Here is a 15,525-nt window from a genome sequence, read left to right on the forward strand (position 1 = left end):
AGAAAGAAAGAAAGAGAAAGAGAGAGAAAAGGAAACTATGTAAGACAAAAGGCAAAAGACAATGGAGCAGTATCTTTAAAGCAATAAAAAAATCACCAACCCAGAATTCTATGTTGAACAAAAATATCTTTCCAAAATGAAGGGGAAATACTTCTTTCAAAACAACAAAGGCTGTGAGAATTTGTCCCTTGCAAACCTGAACTACTAGAAATGCTAAAGAAAATTCTTCGGAGAAAAGGCAAATGATATCCTATGGAAGTTTAGATAATACTAGAGTTTCTCAACCTCAGCAACTATTGACATTGGGGACTAGATAATTCTTCATTGTGAGAGACTGCCCTGTGAATTGTAGAATGTTTAGCAGCATCCCTGGCCTCTACTCACTTAATGCTAGTAGCAACCAATCACACCCCTCACCCAAATTGTGACAACAAGAAATATCCCCAGACATTTCCAAATGTCCCTTGGGGCACAAAATATCTTCTATCTCTACCCCTCCTCTCTCTCCATTGAGAAACACTGATATCCACAAAAGAATGAAGAATGCCAGAAATGATAGGGAAAGAGAATCCTGAATGAAAACAATGACGACAGTTTGACTTGCAAATAGTATCTCAAGATCTTTTGTTTCTTTGTGATTAATTTAATAGTTAATTCCTAACTAAAGAACTAACTGTTGCTAAAGAACTAATTTGTATGCATAGGTAAGACATAACTCATAACACAGGAATAGAGAACAAGGAATTTTAAAATCTAAATAATATATACTTATTATAGAAAATGTAGCAAACATATAAAAGTAGAAAGGGGAACTTCATTAACCTGCCATCCAAACATAACATTCATTAACATTTGGTCTAAGTCCTTCAAGTGATTTTTTTCTATACATACTTGACCATTATTATGACACACACACATTAGTTTTTGTTAACATTTCATATATAATAATTCCTTATGCTAATGTTAAAAGAAAAACTTTAGACAAATTAAATTTAACAGAGTTTAATTAAGTAAAGAACAATTCATAAATCGGGCAGCCCTCCTAGCCCCCCAACCAGAATAAGTTCAGAGAGACTCCAGTGTTGCTGCACAGTGAAAAAGGATTTACGGACAAAAAGGAAAGTGAAGTAACAGAAAACAGAAGTGAGGTACAGAAACAGTCAGATTGGTTACAGCTCAGTGTTTGCCTTATTTGAACACACTTTGAACAGTTGGCTGCCTGCAAGTGGCTAAAGCATGACTTCTGTGATTGGCTGAGACTCAGTTACTTGTTACAAGAGTAGGTTATGGTCTATTTACAGTCCAGTTAGGTTACAGGTCATTATGTAGGGAGAAACCTTACCAAGGTTTCTGAACTTACAAGAAGGCAGCTTTAAGCTAAACTTAATTTAACAATAAAAAATGTTTAATGGCCGTGTTAGCCAGGATGGTCTCGATCTCCTGACCTCGTGATCCGCCTAGCCGGGCGAGGTGGCGGCGTCTGTAGTCCCAGCTACTCGGGAGGCTGAGGCAGGAGAATGGCATGAACCTGGGAGGGGGAGCTTGCAGTGAGCTGAGATCCGGCCACAGCACTCCAGCCTGGGTGACAGAGCGAGACTCCATCTCAAAAAAAAAAAAAAATGTTTAATGGCAGAACAATATTCTACCATGTACCATACTGTTTTTCTTAACTCTTTATCTTATTGGTGGATATTTAGGCAATTCTAACGTTTTACTTTTAATATAATGCTGTAATAATAATCTTTATGGAAAACTATTTTTCCCATGTCTTGAGTTATTTTCTTAATAGAAATTTCCAGGACTGGGCACAGTGGCTCACACCTGTAATCCCAGCATTTTGGGAGGCCAAGGCAGGTGGATCACTGAGGCTAGGGGTTCAAGACCAGCCTGAACAACATGGTGAAATAAAATAAAATAAAATTTCTCAGAAATGTCTTCTTTTTTTATTTATTTATTGTTTTTTTTGAGAGGGAGTCTCACTCTGTCGCCCAGGCTGAAGTGCAGTGGAGTGCAGTGGCACGATCTCGGCTCACTGCAAGCTCTGCCTCCCAGGTTCACACCATTCTCCTGCCTCAGCTTCCCGAGTAGCTGGGACTACAGGCACCTGCCACCTCGCCTGGCTAATTTTTTGTATTTTTAGTAGAGACAGGGTTTTACCGTGTTAGCCAGGATGGTCTCGATCTCCTGACTTTGTGATCCACCCACCTCGGCCTCCCAAAGTGCAGGGATTACAGGCATGAGCCACCGTGCCCAGCCAGAAATGTCTTCTTTAGGTTAGACAATAGTTGTTGTTGTTTTTAGATAGAATCTCACTCTGTCACCCAGGCTGGAGTGCGGTGGTTCAATCTGAGCTCACCTCTGCCCCCTGGTTTCAAGCGATTCTCCTGCCTCAGCCTCCTGCGACTACAGGCATGTGCCACCACGCCCAGCTAATTTTTGTATTTTTAGTAGAGACAGGGTTTCACCATATTGGTCAGGCTGGTCTCGAACTCCTAACCTCAAGTGATCTGCCTGCCTCAACCTCCCAAAGGGCTGAGATCACAGGCATGAGCCACCATGCCTGGCCGTAGCCAATAGCTTTTTAAGGGCTGGAACTGTCCTAGTCAATGTCATATTGCCCTACATAATCGACACAGAAAGTATTTAGCAGAAATTCAGTCAATTATTCTATGCCTTTAAGCAGAATTTAAAACTATGAAATAGATCTCTGGCAGCAGCGTTTACACTAGCCAAGTTGTGCAAACTATACATGTCGAGAAAAACAAAACCTACCCTAGTGAAAGGATATACCTGAAAGCCAGTTTGCCCATACATTTCTACTAAATTTCAAATGAATTTTTCAAATTGCAATATCACTCTTACCTGTAACAGAAGCAAAGGTAAATTTTCAGGGGTGTACTCCCTTCTTAGGCAGCTCTCTAGCTCCCTCTGCATGACGTCTGCCTGAACAACAAAGGACTTCGACTCGGCCAACTAAACCCAAATAACTAGTTTTAACATCCCAAATTAAAGAACTGTAAAATTTCAAGTATCACAAAATCAGACTTTTCCAAGGAAATAATGGTCTGCTCTGATCCAGTGGTAAGCTGAATAGTGGCCTGTTCTCATAAATACTGTTAATAGCATCAGCTGTTTGTCTGCAAAAATAAACTGTTTCTGCTAAAAGTTACCAATCAGAAAAATCAAACTTATTGTTGTATTGAAATAGCTCACTCTCCTACTCACCTGTAAGGTTTTCTTCAGTGCCAGTTCCCTCTCTCTTCTAAAGTAATAAATATCCTTTGGCATTTGAACAGAGCTGCAGAAAGATTTATGCAATATAAGTAGTAATTACAAAAGCTGTAATCGACCAGATTATAGATAGGCCATGATTAATCTGTAACTCTTCACAACTGCTCATTTCTGAATAAGTATATCATATTATACTGAATTATTGAATTATGTGGCAAAGGCCACATCCTTTTGTTTTGGTTAGAATCATTTTTGATTAGCATGTTTGCTAAACCTTTCCCTGGGCCAATTTTTCTCTCTCCTCCCCATACAAACAGAGTATTTTGTTCTACCCTTGATTCACCTCACTATTTCCTACTGTAGAGTAAAGGGAGGGACACAATGGTGAGGCTTTTTATTTCCCCGACCGTATTCCCTCCAGCAACCTTATCTCTGACAAATATTGTGCCTCTCAGATCCCCCTTTCACCCTAACTGGCACATAAAACCAATATCGTGTAATTTAAAATAAAATGCTTTTATTTTTGTGTTCTTGATGAATTATCTGCTGGGGGTGGGAGTGATTCTTAAATATCAAAGATGAAATACTTCAGGAATCATTTTAACCAAACTTAATGCTTCAGGAAAATTATTGATTCCTAGGAAAAACATTTATAGCAGAAGTGCCTGTTTAAGCAGCCTTGTGGATTCCTGTTCACACCGTTATGAGGGAGCTGTTGTTTTTACCATGGACTCTGATACAAGGAGGCACAAGGTGTGGGGTCACCTGGTAAGGGGGTGGGACCCTGGGTTGGGAACAGCAGAGTGCTCCACATTTGGGATAAGATATATCCCAAGGTTTGGCAGCTTTGGAAATATCAGGAAACAGCAACCCTGATGCCAGCATCACTTTCTCAAGATAGTATTTTGCAGACATTGGTAAGGGGCCACAGCAGGTAGTCTAGAAAACAGGTGAGAGACCACCTAGAGATTATGAAGGAGGTGTAAGCAGTGACATTTAGGTTAATATTGTTCACATGGCCCTATGAGTTCCCAGATAAGTTTTAAGGGAAGATAAAAATACACTGTTAAGTTTGTACACTTGCCAGCAATTTCCCCCACTACAGGCAGTGGTTCTGTGAAAAGAACCCCAGACTGACAGTCGAGAAATCCATCAGTCAAGTGAGCCTAAGCAACACATTTAGACACATTGTGTCAAATTTCCACCCCTGAAGTTGGAGATAATGCTCCTCTTATCTCCTAATATGTTTGCTTTAAGGGGGCGGGGCGGGGGGAAGAAGTGAGCTCTGAAACAGATTTGAGAATAAAAACAGTAATAAACCTAAGGTATAATTTCTGTGATTCTGAATCCTGGCTGCAGCCTTGTGGCAGTGAGGAACGAGTAACCAACCAGAAAAGGGATCAGCTATTACCAGGTAGTTAGAGAAACACAAGAAACTTTCCCCTGCCCTCTGGTCTTCTTATCTTTGGCATACTGGGAGATGGGGAGGGTCATGGGCTTAGCTACCCAGCCCCGTCTCACTCGGATCTTGTCTTTCCTCTCAGTTAACCTCAAAGTGCCTGTGAATGACCCAGAAGAAACTGGTGAACATAAGTAGTGTGTATATCAACCTGCAAAAAGAGATTTATTGCTATATTCATCAAGCATTGTTCATTCAACACCATTCATTCATTTATTCATTCAGCAAGAATTTATGAAACACTTAACCACTGCAAAGTCTTAGGTTTGTGGAGTGAAAGGAGGGAAAGGATGCAAAAAAAAAAAGGGAAAATGATTAAGACACACAGTTCTCCAGGCCTCAATAGATTTTTCAGTCTAGTGGAATGAGAATGTTAAAGTGATTATCGGGAGTGGATATTTCCATGTTCCTTGGAGTCTAGAACCTAGCACAGCACCTGGAAAACAGAAGGTGCTCAAGAAGCATTTGTTAGACTAAAAGATTCTTCCAGGTGCAGTGTTGGGTGGTTTGGCGGAGTAGACAAATAAGGCAATCCAGGATTTCCCATCACTCAATTCTAAGAGACATCAGAAAGCCTTTCTTATCCAGTGTACACTGGGGAGTCACTTGCCTGACATTCTGACATTTAAATCATAATAATATCAACACTCCATCTTTGCATTGTGTTTCCTTGTTTTAAAAATACTTTAACATGCATTATCTCATTATCCTCATGACCTTATGTAGGTAGGCAAGGTACTAACCTCATTTTTCAAATAAAGAAACCAAAGTTGAGAAAAATTATGACTTGCATGGTTCCATGATCTTTCCATCTCATCACACAATCTGATTTGCTTCAGACACCTGATGGTTTTAAATACTAATTAAAAAACATATGAAATGCTGGTTCTTCAGAATTGTCTTTGGAATGAAGTACTAATTCACCTGCTTACTGCATCTTCTGACCTGTCCAAACCTCTCACCATCCATATTGTATTTTCTCAGTGATTCAACCTAACAGGGTTCTTATACTGCTCCTTTTGATCAGTTGCGGCAGTAACAGAAACAGAGGGATATGAAGGTCCTGGGCCCATGAGACTTGTCATTAGGGCCTGATCTATGTCTCTTGATTCTCTACAAGAACTTGATTGCTGTTGTTGGCAGCATTTACCTATAGAAGCGCTCCTAATGAAACAGGCTGGCTGGCTTCCTGTTGTGATCTGCTCTAAAGGAGAAGAACAAAAGCCACTCTCACTCTAGCTTACATAACTCTCAGCAAATCAGTAACAAAAGACCCAAGAAGTTATTAACAGCGAGTTCCTACTTTGGGGGGCTAGAGACTTCCACGAAGCCCCACATGTGCAGTTAGAACTAAAACTCAACTTGTAGTTACTTCTTCCTCATTTTTGTGCTAAGAATAATGCCTTGGGTGGAGATTTAAAATGCTAATGCTACATCTGATGTATGAAGAAGCATGTTGAGCCCCTGCATGAGCACTAGAAACTGCACCCCAGTCCCCCCACCATATATGCCCTGATGTAACCCTTCTCTATGAAAAGATCCTATAAAACTAACCCACACACTACCCTTGGAGAGCAGCTCTTTACTTTTCCTTTCTTGGTGCCGGCTCCCTTGTGCACAAGCTGAATAAACTTCCCTTTGCTGCTCTGTTTGGTGATCTCTCTTGATTTCTATCCTGGCAGAGAGCAAGAATCCACAGTGCTGGTAACACTCACAGAACATTGTTTTGCATAATGTATTACCAAATGCCTACCATTATTTCAGCTTTTAAATTTCTCACCAAAATCAAGATCAAATTCAATTAAAATATTATTGGGTAAAATGAGATCTCCTTTCACTGAGTATGATTTGTATTATAGCTTCTGTAACTTTAAGACAATAGCATTAGTTAACATGTAAAAACACTTTTACATTTTCTTTGGTAAGACTTTTGCTTGGATCTGTCTTAACAAATCTAGAATATAGAAAAATCTTAGAGGCAGCAATCAGGTTAGAAATGGGTACCTGAAACTGCTATTATATACTATCTATCTGAACTGGAGATAATGTCAATTGTCCGTGTAAAAAGAAGAAAGGGTGCTGATAGAGATTATGGAGTGAGAGTGGGGAGTAAAGGCCCTTCTCACTGCCTCTATTTACCTGTAAACTCGATTAGTTGTTCTCTGAAGAGCTCCCTGCTCTTCTATCTCAGACTTCAGTTCAGTCAGTTGCACAGCCAGTTTTTTCTCCAACAGCTGGACCCTTTCTGTGGAAGTGATCTTATAAATTTCATCCATGATTTGCATTTGCTGTTTTTCTGTATCCCTGAAAAAGAGGATCACAAAGCTTGATGCCCTCAGTGACCATTACCCAGTATGTGGAACTTTGTCTATCTTTGTGCAAGAAATCATGTGGACTCTGTAGAAATGCATGTATTTTGCTATGAGACTGTTGTCATTTGTGATTTAATTAACATCTAGTAAACAGTAGAGAAAAAGTCAATCAGAATCTCCACTGGTCATGCCTTTGATTAACCCAGTTCACCTTCAAAAACATCTCTGCTTCAGCTTTGGCTGTTGGGGTTTAATAAGTGAAAATGCACCTCCCCTCAACACCTCATCTCTGCAGTCTTGATAAATGTTTGTGGGGATTACACACTAACTACTGTGAGTGGCAGTTATTGCTGACTTCTAATAGAAAATTGTACTTTTGCATTTGAATGTGTTTTCTTAATTTTGACTGCCTATATTTAGCACACAGGTTTTACCATTAAATAAAAGCTGATAACCTCCCACCCCACCTCACCTGGTTCACAGTCTGTCAAATTCAACATAATTGTTTGTTAAGTACTTAGTGTCAACATTCTCATTAACAATGTAGATTAACTGCATGACTCAGAAGTCCAGGGACCCATAAATTGCAGGGGATTCAACAGATGATGTATTTCCTTGTGTTACTGCTGCCCTCACCTGTCCTGGACAAGTAGGAGTTAAGTCTCACTTAGGCCACATTAGAGAGATTTATAATACTTAAACCTTCTTTTTTTCCTTTGATATTTCTAGGTTCTCATCTTTCCTTTCGAGACATTTCATTTTCTCAAGTTAATATGCTGTCATTTCAACAAATAATTAAGCTGTAGAGATGTTTTGTGTAGAGGCTTCCTTTGGGAGCCTATTTATTCTTTTTCTAAATATATTAAAAATGGAAATGAGCATCTATGCTCAGTCCAGGTTGTGAACCTGCCTAGTAATAAATCTGTCATGTTTGGCATGCCATTGGAGCTCAATAAAATGCACTGTTATTGTTCTTAGCAAAAGTAAAATGTTGTTATAGAAAATATTTGCCATTTGGCAGTGTCCTTTCAAGTTGGACGAACAGTTAAACAACTGCCTTAACAGCTGCATTCCAATTGGCAGCCAAGAGTGGGAGCAACACAGACTGGCTGATTATTCTCCCACAGGACAGACATTCTGCCTTCATTACTTGATTAGTTTCAACACTTCACAGCTCAGAAATGAGAACATTTAATCCTGTACTGTTTAGCTTGCAACACAGTCAAGTACAGTATTCAGAAAATTAACATAAAGGGGTCAGTCTTTGACAACAGTCCATGAAGTGAATCCAACCCAGAGAAATACATGCCTGCTGAGCACTCATGTCTAGGTTTAAAGAGACAACTGTTTACGTGGAGGGGTATGGGAGGTGTGCTTCATTTATTGAGAACCTACCATGTGTCAGGCAAGCACTGGGACCTCATGTAGTCTTAGAAAAGAGATTGCGAGAAAAGAGAATTTCTTCAATAATGTTTTTAAAAATAAGTACATTTAATTATTTGTCATTCATAATTACATATCATACATAATTGTATGCATTTAAAAGTGGTTAAAATTTAAGACAAAAATAGTAAGATCAGCTTGAGCAAGGTTTGGGGGTGTTCAATGTGTGGTTACAGCAGGCTTGGATGGGGATAAAGCAGGCATGTTTAGAAGAGAAATACTGAGTAACTATTTTAAAAGTTTCAAGGCGATTAGTAAAAGAATAGAAATGCATCCTAGATGAGTTCATGTCCTTTGTAGGAACATGGATGAAGCTGGAAACCATCATTCTGAGCAAACTATGGCAAGGGTAGAAAACCAAACACCACATGTTCTCACTCATAGGTGGGAATTGAACAATGAGAACACTTGGACACAGGGTGGGGAACATCACACACCGGGGCCTGTAGTAGGGTGTGGGGAGAGGGGAGGGATAGCATAAGGAAATATACCTAATGTAAATGATGAGTTCATGGGTGCAGCACACCAACATGGCACATATACACATATGTAACAAACCTGCATGTTGTGCACATGTACCCTAGAACTTAAAGTATAATAAAAAAAGGAAAAAATAAAAATAAAAAAATAATAAAAATATCTGTACCTATAAAAGAAAGAAAGAAAGAAAGAAAGAAAGAAAGAAAGAAAGAAATGCATCCTAGAGCTTCCCAAAGTAGTGGGAGTAAGGGGTGAGACAGGACTTTTAAATCCAATAAACAGTGGTCCCCAACTTTTTTGGCAACAGGGATTGGTTTCGTGGAAGGCAATTTTTCCATGGATGGGAAGCAGCGGGTGGCCGGGAGGAGGGATGGTTTCAGGATGAAACTGTTCCACCTCAGATCATCAAGCATTAGTTAGATTCTCACAAGGAGCATGCAACCTAGATCCCTCACATGCACAGTTCACAATAGGGTTCATGCTCCTATGAGAATCTAAATGCTGCTACTGATCTGACCGGAGGAAGTTCAGATGGTAATGCTTACTTGCCTGTACTCACCTCCTGCTGTGTGGCCCAGTTCCTAACAGGCCACTGATCAGTACAGGTCCATGGCCTGGGGTCTGGGGACCCCTGCAATAGAAGGTAAGAAAAGTGGGGGAGGGGAAACAAAACGAAGTATGGCAGAATTAATTTCAAATGTAACAATAATTATAATAAATGTAGATGGTTAAGCTCATCAAAATATATAAATCAGCACAGCCTCAAGTGTTTTAAAGGCTCCCAAAACTTGATAATATGGTATGTACCAAAATAAAACAATTGTTTTTATTCTAGCAAATGCCAGAATTTAAACTGATAAGCAAACTGGTCCCATATCACTGTGGGCCAATCCAATTCTCTTTATTGATCTGCACAGATAGACACTCTGTAACCTCCTTGGGTAAACATTTTTGATGTGTAGTCATCTTGATCATCAAATGCTTTCAAATCATCTATGCTTTCAAATGAAATGCATTACATGCCAGCTTCTGCATTAATAGGGGTGTGGCTAAGCCCCTGTAACAAAAAGACACCATCACCAGTGGCTAAAAGAACAAACTCACGCCTATAATCCCAGCACTTTGGGAGGCTGAGGCAGGTAGATCACTTGAGGCCAGGAGTTCGAGATCAGTCTGGCCAACACGGCGAAACCCCACCTCTACTAAAAATACAAAAACTAGCCGGAGGTGGTAGCATATGCCTGTGATCCCAGCAACTCAGGAGGCTGAGGCAGAATGGCTTGAACCCGGGAGGCTGAGGTTGCAGTGAGTACCACTGTAATCCAGTCTGTGTGACAGAGTGAGGCTCTATCTCCAATCAATCAATCAATCAAAGAAAAAAGATCTTTTAAGTCTCTCTAACCTAACGGTGCTAATGTAAATGGTCCAGGGTTGTAGAGCAGCCCCACCACTAAACCGGCACTCAACGGCCTGGGTTCCTTCCAAGTCTGCTTCATCATCCCCCAGGCATTGTTCAGATAAACACATTGGTGTTTTCCCTTCATTGTGTCTATAGAACATGGGGGACATGAGATAAATATATTTGATGGTCTGAGTTGAATAACCTGCTTCTACTTTTAGTTTGCTGAGAGGTTTATTTTAATTTTTTCTTGAAAGGGTGAATTATGTCAAATGCTTTTTCTGCATCTATTAATCATGTGATCTCCCTCATATATTTGTTAATGTGGTTAATTTCACAGATTTTCAAAAGTTAATCCAAAATTGTGTTTTTAGAATGAACTCCATTTGGTCATAATTTGTTATCTTTTTTTATAGAAAAGTTTATTCAATTTTCTGCTATGTTGTTTATAATGTTTGTATTTATGTTCATGAGAGACATTGGCCTGTCATTTTTCTTATAATGTTTTTGTCAGATTTTGTTATCAAGATTATGCTGGCTTCACAAGACATGTTGTGAAGTGCTCTCTATTTTCTGAAGAACGTTTATAATTGCTATATTTTTCCTTAAATGTTTGGAATAAGTCATTTCTGAAATATAGTAAACTGAAGTTTTCTGTAGGGAGGACTTCAATTACAGATTCAATTTTTTAAACAGCTATATAACTATTCAATTTTTTATTTATTTTTGTGTTCATTTTATTAAGACTTTTAAAAGAACATTTTGATATATAAGTACATTTCATCTAAGTAGACGAATTTTGGGGGGATGTGAGGTTTTTCATAATATTCTCATACTTTAACAGCTTTGTTGAGATATAATTAACACACCATCTGATTAACCCACATGAAATGCACAATCAATGCTCTTTATTTAGTATATTCACAGAGTTGTGCAATCATGACCATAATCAATTTTAGAACATTTCATTACACTAAAAAGAAACCCTTTTGCCATTACCTGCCACTCCTCACTTTTCTCTAAGCTACCTCTTCTCCCTAACAATAGGCAACCACTACTTGACTTTCTGTCTCTACAGATTTGTCTCTACAGATTTATATGAACATTTCATATAAACGGAACCATACAATATGTGGTCCTTTGTGACTGGCTTCTTTCACTTAGCATGTTTTCAAACCTCATCCTTGTTGTAGCATGTATCAGCACTTCATTCATTTTCAATGGCTGAGTGATATTTCACTGAACAACTAACTGTACTACATTTTATTTGTTCATCAACTGATGGACATCTGGGTTGTTTTAATTTGGGGGCAATTATAAATAACACTGCTATGAACATTCATATACAAGGTTTTGTGTACATCTGTTTTCATTTCCCTTGAGTATATGTGTAGGAGTGGAATTACAGGGTAAATATGTTTGACCTCTGAGAAACTGCCAGACTGTTTTCCAAAGTGGTTGTACCATTTTATATTCCAATCAGCCACATATGAGAGAATTCCAATTTCTCCACAGCTTTGCTAACACCTGTTACTATCTGTCTTTTTAATTTAAGCCATACTAGTTGGTGTGAAGTGGTATCTCATTGCGGTTTTAATTTGCATTTCCCTGGGGCTAATGATGTCAATCAAATTTTCACGTGCTCATTGGCCATTTGTATGTCTTCTTTGGAGAAATGTCCATTCAGATCCTTTGCCCATTTTTAACTGGATTATTTGTATTTTATTGATGAAGTTGTAAGAGTTCTTTATATATTCTAGATACATGTCCCTTATGAGATATATGATTTACAAATATTTTCTTCCATTCTGTGGGTCATCCTTTCACTTTCTTGATGTTGTCCTTTTAAGCTTCTTATCTTTTTAACATTTATAAAATGTGTAGTGCTGTCTCCTTTTATATTCCTGATATTCATAATTTCTGTACTTGTTTTTTTTTTGAGACAAAGTCTTGCTCTGTCACCCAGGCTGGAGTGCAGTGGCACAATCTCGGCTAACTACAAGCTCCGCCCCCCAGATTCAAGTGATTCTTCTGCCTCAGTCTCCTGAGTAGCTGGGATTATAGGCAGGTGCCACCTCACCTGGTTAATTTTTCTATTTTTTAGTACAGACAGGGTTTCACCATATTGGCCAAGCTGGTCTTGAACTCCTGACCTCAGGTGATGCACCCACCTTGGCCTCCCAAAGCGCTGGGATTACAAGCGTGAGCCACCATGCCCAGCTTGTACTTGTGCTTTTATCTTGATCAGTTTTATTAGAGATTTACCAATTTTACCAATTTTTTCAAAGAACCAGTATTATTGAGTTTTCTCTAGGTTATTTATGTCTGCCTTTTCTTTTACTGATTTCTGCTCACCTAACTTAGATCATTGCTTTTACTATCTTGAGTTTAATTTGCTTTTCTTTTTCCAGTTCTTGAGATGGATATTTAGATCAATAATTTTTAACCTCTTGTGTAATGTATTTAATGCTATAAATTGTCCTCTAAGCACTATTCTAGCTATATCACAGAAGTTTTTAATGTTGTGGTTTCATTATATTTTAAATATTTTCTAATTTCTATTATGATTTCTTTTTTGACATAAAGGTTATTTAAAACTGGTTCTTTCTGTTATGGTTTCTAGTATGATTCCACTGTGGCCTGAGAACATACTCTGTATGACTTCAATTCTTAAAAATATGTTGAGCTTGCTTTATAACCGAACATATGGTTATTTTGGCAAATGTTTCATGTATACTCGAAAAAATGTGGATTCTGATGTTGGGAATAGTATTTTATGTATGTCATTTAGATCATATTGGTTAGTCATGTTGTTCAAATCTTTTATATCCATTGATATAATCATTGATTTTTCAAAGGATATATGAAATAGGTATATTAAAATCTTTAACAATTACAGTGAATTTACCTATTTCTCCATTTTGTCCTCGACACTTTAGTTTTATATATATATATATTTTTTTAATTTTTAATTTAATTTAATTTAGAGACCGAGTTTTGCTCTTGTTGCCCAGGCTGGAGTGCAGTGGTGCGATCTTGGCTCACTACAACCTCCACCTTCCAGGTTCTAGTGATTCTCCTGCTTCAGCCTCCCGAGTAGCTGGGATTACAGGCGTATGCCACCACGCCTGGCTAATTTTGTATTTTTAGTAGAAACGGGGTTTTTCCATGTTGGTCAGGCTAGTCTCAAACTCCTGACCTCAGGTGATCCACCTGCCTCGGCCTCCCAAAGTTCTGGGATTACAGGTGTGAGCCACCATGCCTGGCCCATTGTAAAGTTTTTATTCTTTGGCTAGTGTTATTTTGTTTTTTTGTTTGTTTTGTTTTTTTTAACCAAAGATTCAGTTCCACCCTTTTAGAGGTTTTAGTTTAGCTCTTTAACCACCTGCAGCTTCAAAATCTGGCAAACGTCTAGAGAGGAAAGCTGGCCAAGTATTTTGTGCTGGTTTCCTCTCTCCTGTGGGGTGTTGTCTCCTAAGCTAATCTCAGATTTTACCTGCCTTTCCAACTTCCTTCTTAGGTGTGCCTTCTGAGCCTTTTGATTGATAGCTTGACATTTCTCTTTTTCCTCATCTCTGAAATTCTGTCCTTCAAAGGTTTGAACTTAGTTTCCCGCCCCATGAAAGTTCAAAATCTGGCAAAAATTTGAGGGAGAGAACTGTCGTATATTTGACACAGTTCCTCTCTAGCAGGGTTTATCTTTTAAGCATGGCAAGACTGCAGATTTTACTTTGCCTTTCTAGACGAGCCCCCCAGTCTCCTTCATACCTTGGCATTCAGCAAATATCCAGTGGGTATATTTCAGACATGAGATTCAAATCTGCCATTCCTGCAGCCATGGCCTTCAAAAGTCTCCCTGGCTTCTCTTTGTCCCATTTGGGTTCTTATGCCAAAACAGTGTCACTGTGACTAGAACTGGTAGATTGGCTAAGGAAGCAAATAGCCAGGGATTGTCAGCTCACCTAGGAAGGCTCCTTCATTTCTGGAATTTTGGTTCTTCTAGTCTTTGTTGCTTCTGTAACGGTCCAATGTCTTTCAACATATGACTATAACTTAACTGTTTTAGTGATGTGGCCTTTACTAAATCTCACCCAAAGTAGCCAGGCACAGTGGCTCAGACCTGTAATCCTAGCACTTTGGGAGGCCGAGGGTATGTGGATCACCTGAGGTCAGGAGTTCAAGACCAGCCTGGTCAACATGGTGAAACCCCGTCTCTACAAAAAAACCACAAAAATTAGCTGGGCATGGTGGCCACACCTGTAATCCCAGCTATTCGGGAGGTTGAGGCAGGAGAATCACTTGTACCTGGGAGGCAGAGGTGGTAGTGAGCCAAGATCGTACCACTGCACTCCAGCCTAAGCACCAGAGTGAGACTCTGTCTCAAAGAAAAAAAAAAAAAAAATCTTACCCAAAGTGAAAATCTCAACATTGGCTTGTACTCCATGCAATGTACTGTGACATTTTTCTACTCCATTAAAAACAAACTTTGGTTCACAAACCACTAAATCAAAGTCAGGATCTACTAATGGAACATAACCTACAGTTTGACCTAATAGAGCTCTGGGAAAAACCAAGGTATCTGAAAGGGGAGGCTCATCTAAGGAATACAGATTAAGTGAATCTTAAATCTTCTTAGTATTTAATATTATATGAATTTTTGAACTATAGAATTCTGCCTGTATGTTTTTCTTGAGGTCTGACAGTCAGCTTCTGCATCCAGTCTAACTTTTAACTGAAATGTCTTGGTAAATTTAATTTTGTTCTACTCCCTTCTCTCCTGTCCTTTTTCTCAGTCAAAACTTCCTTTTTTATTATTTATATTAATCATTAGAATTATAATAACCCCACGAATTATAAGCTTCCTACTATCTTGTCCCTAAAGATATGACAACTGCCTTCAAAGAAAAAAAAGAAAAAAGAAAATATTCCTGTTTTCCAAAGCAACTTTTTTTTTGAGACGGAGTCTCTGTCACCTAGGCTGGAGTGCAGTGGTGCAATCTTGGCTCACTGCAACCTCTACCTCCCGGGTTCAAATGATTCTCCTGCTTCAGCCTCCTGAGTAGCTGGGATTACAGGTGCACACCACCATGTCCGGCTAATTTTTATATTTTTAGTAGAGACGGGATTTCACCATGTTGGTCAGACTGGTCTTGAACTCCTGACCTCGTGATCTGCCTACCTCGGCCTCCCAAAGTGCGGGG

The 15,525-nt window shown here is 39.0% G+C and overlaps 1 protein-coding gene across 1 annotated transcript in view; it reads right to left on the reverse strand.

Annotated features, from left to right (window-relative positions):
• LOC105519519 (putative uncharacterized protein C6orf183) overlaps nucleotides 1-15,525 on the reverse strand; it is a 72,055-nt gene that overhangs the window by 46,493 nt on the left and 10,037 nt on the right. Inside the window, exons 2-4 of the mRNA XM_011952888.1 lie at nucleotides 6,830-6,994; nucleotides 3,226-3,298; nucleotides 2,857-2,973 (exon numbers count right to left, since the gene is read on the reverse strand). Coding sequence (XP_011808278.1) covers nucleotides 2,857-2,973; nucleotides 3,226-3,298; nucleotides 6,830-6,975 — 336 coding nt within the window. The 5' untranslated portion in view covers nucleotides 6,976-6,994. The remainder of the gene's footprint in view (nucleotides 1-2,856; nucleotides 2,974-3,225; nucleotides 3,299-6,829; nucleotides 6,995-15,525) is intronic.

The sequence above is a fragment of the Colobus angolensis genome, unplaced genomic scaffold, assembly GCF_000951035.1.
Source record: "Colobus angolensis palliatus isolate OR3802 unplaced genomic scaffold, Cang.pa_1.0 Scaffold35, whole genome shotgun sequence".
NCBI classification, from domain to species: domain Eukaryota; kingdom Metazoa; phylum Chordata; class Mammalia; order Primates; family Cercopithecidae; genus Colobus; species Colobus angolensis.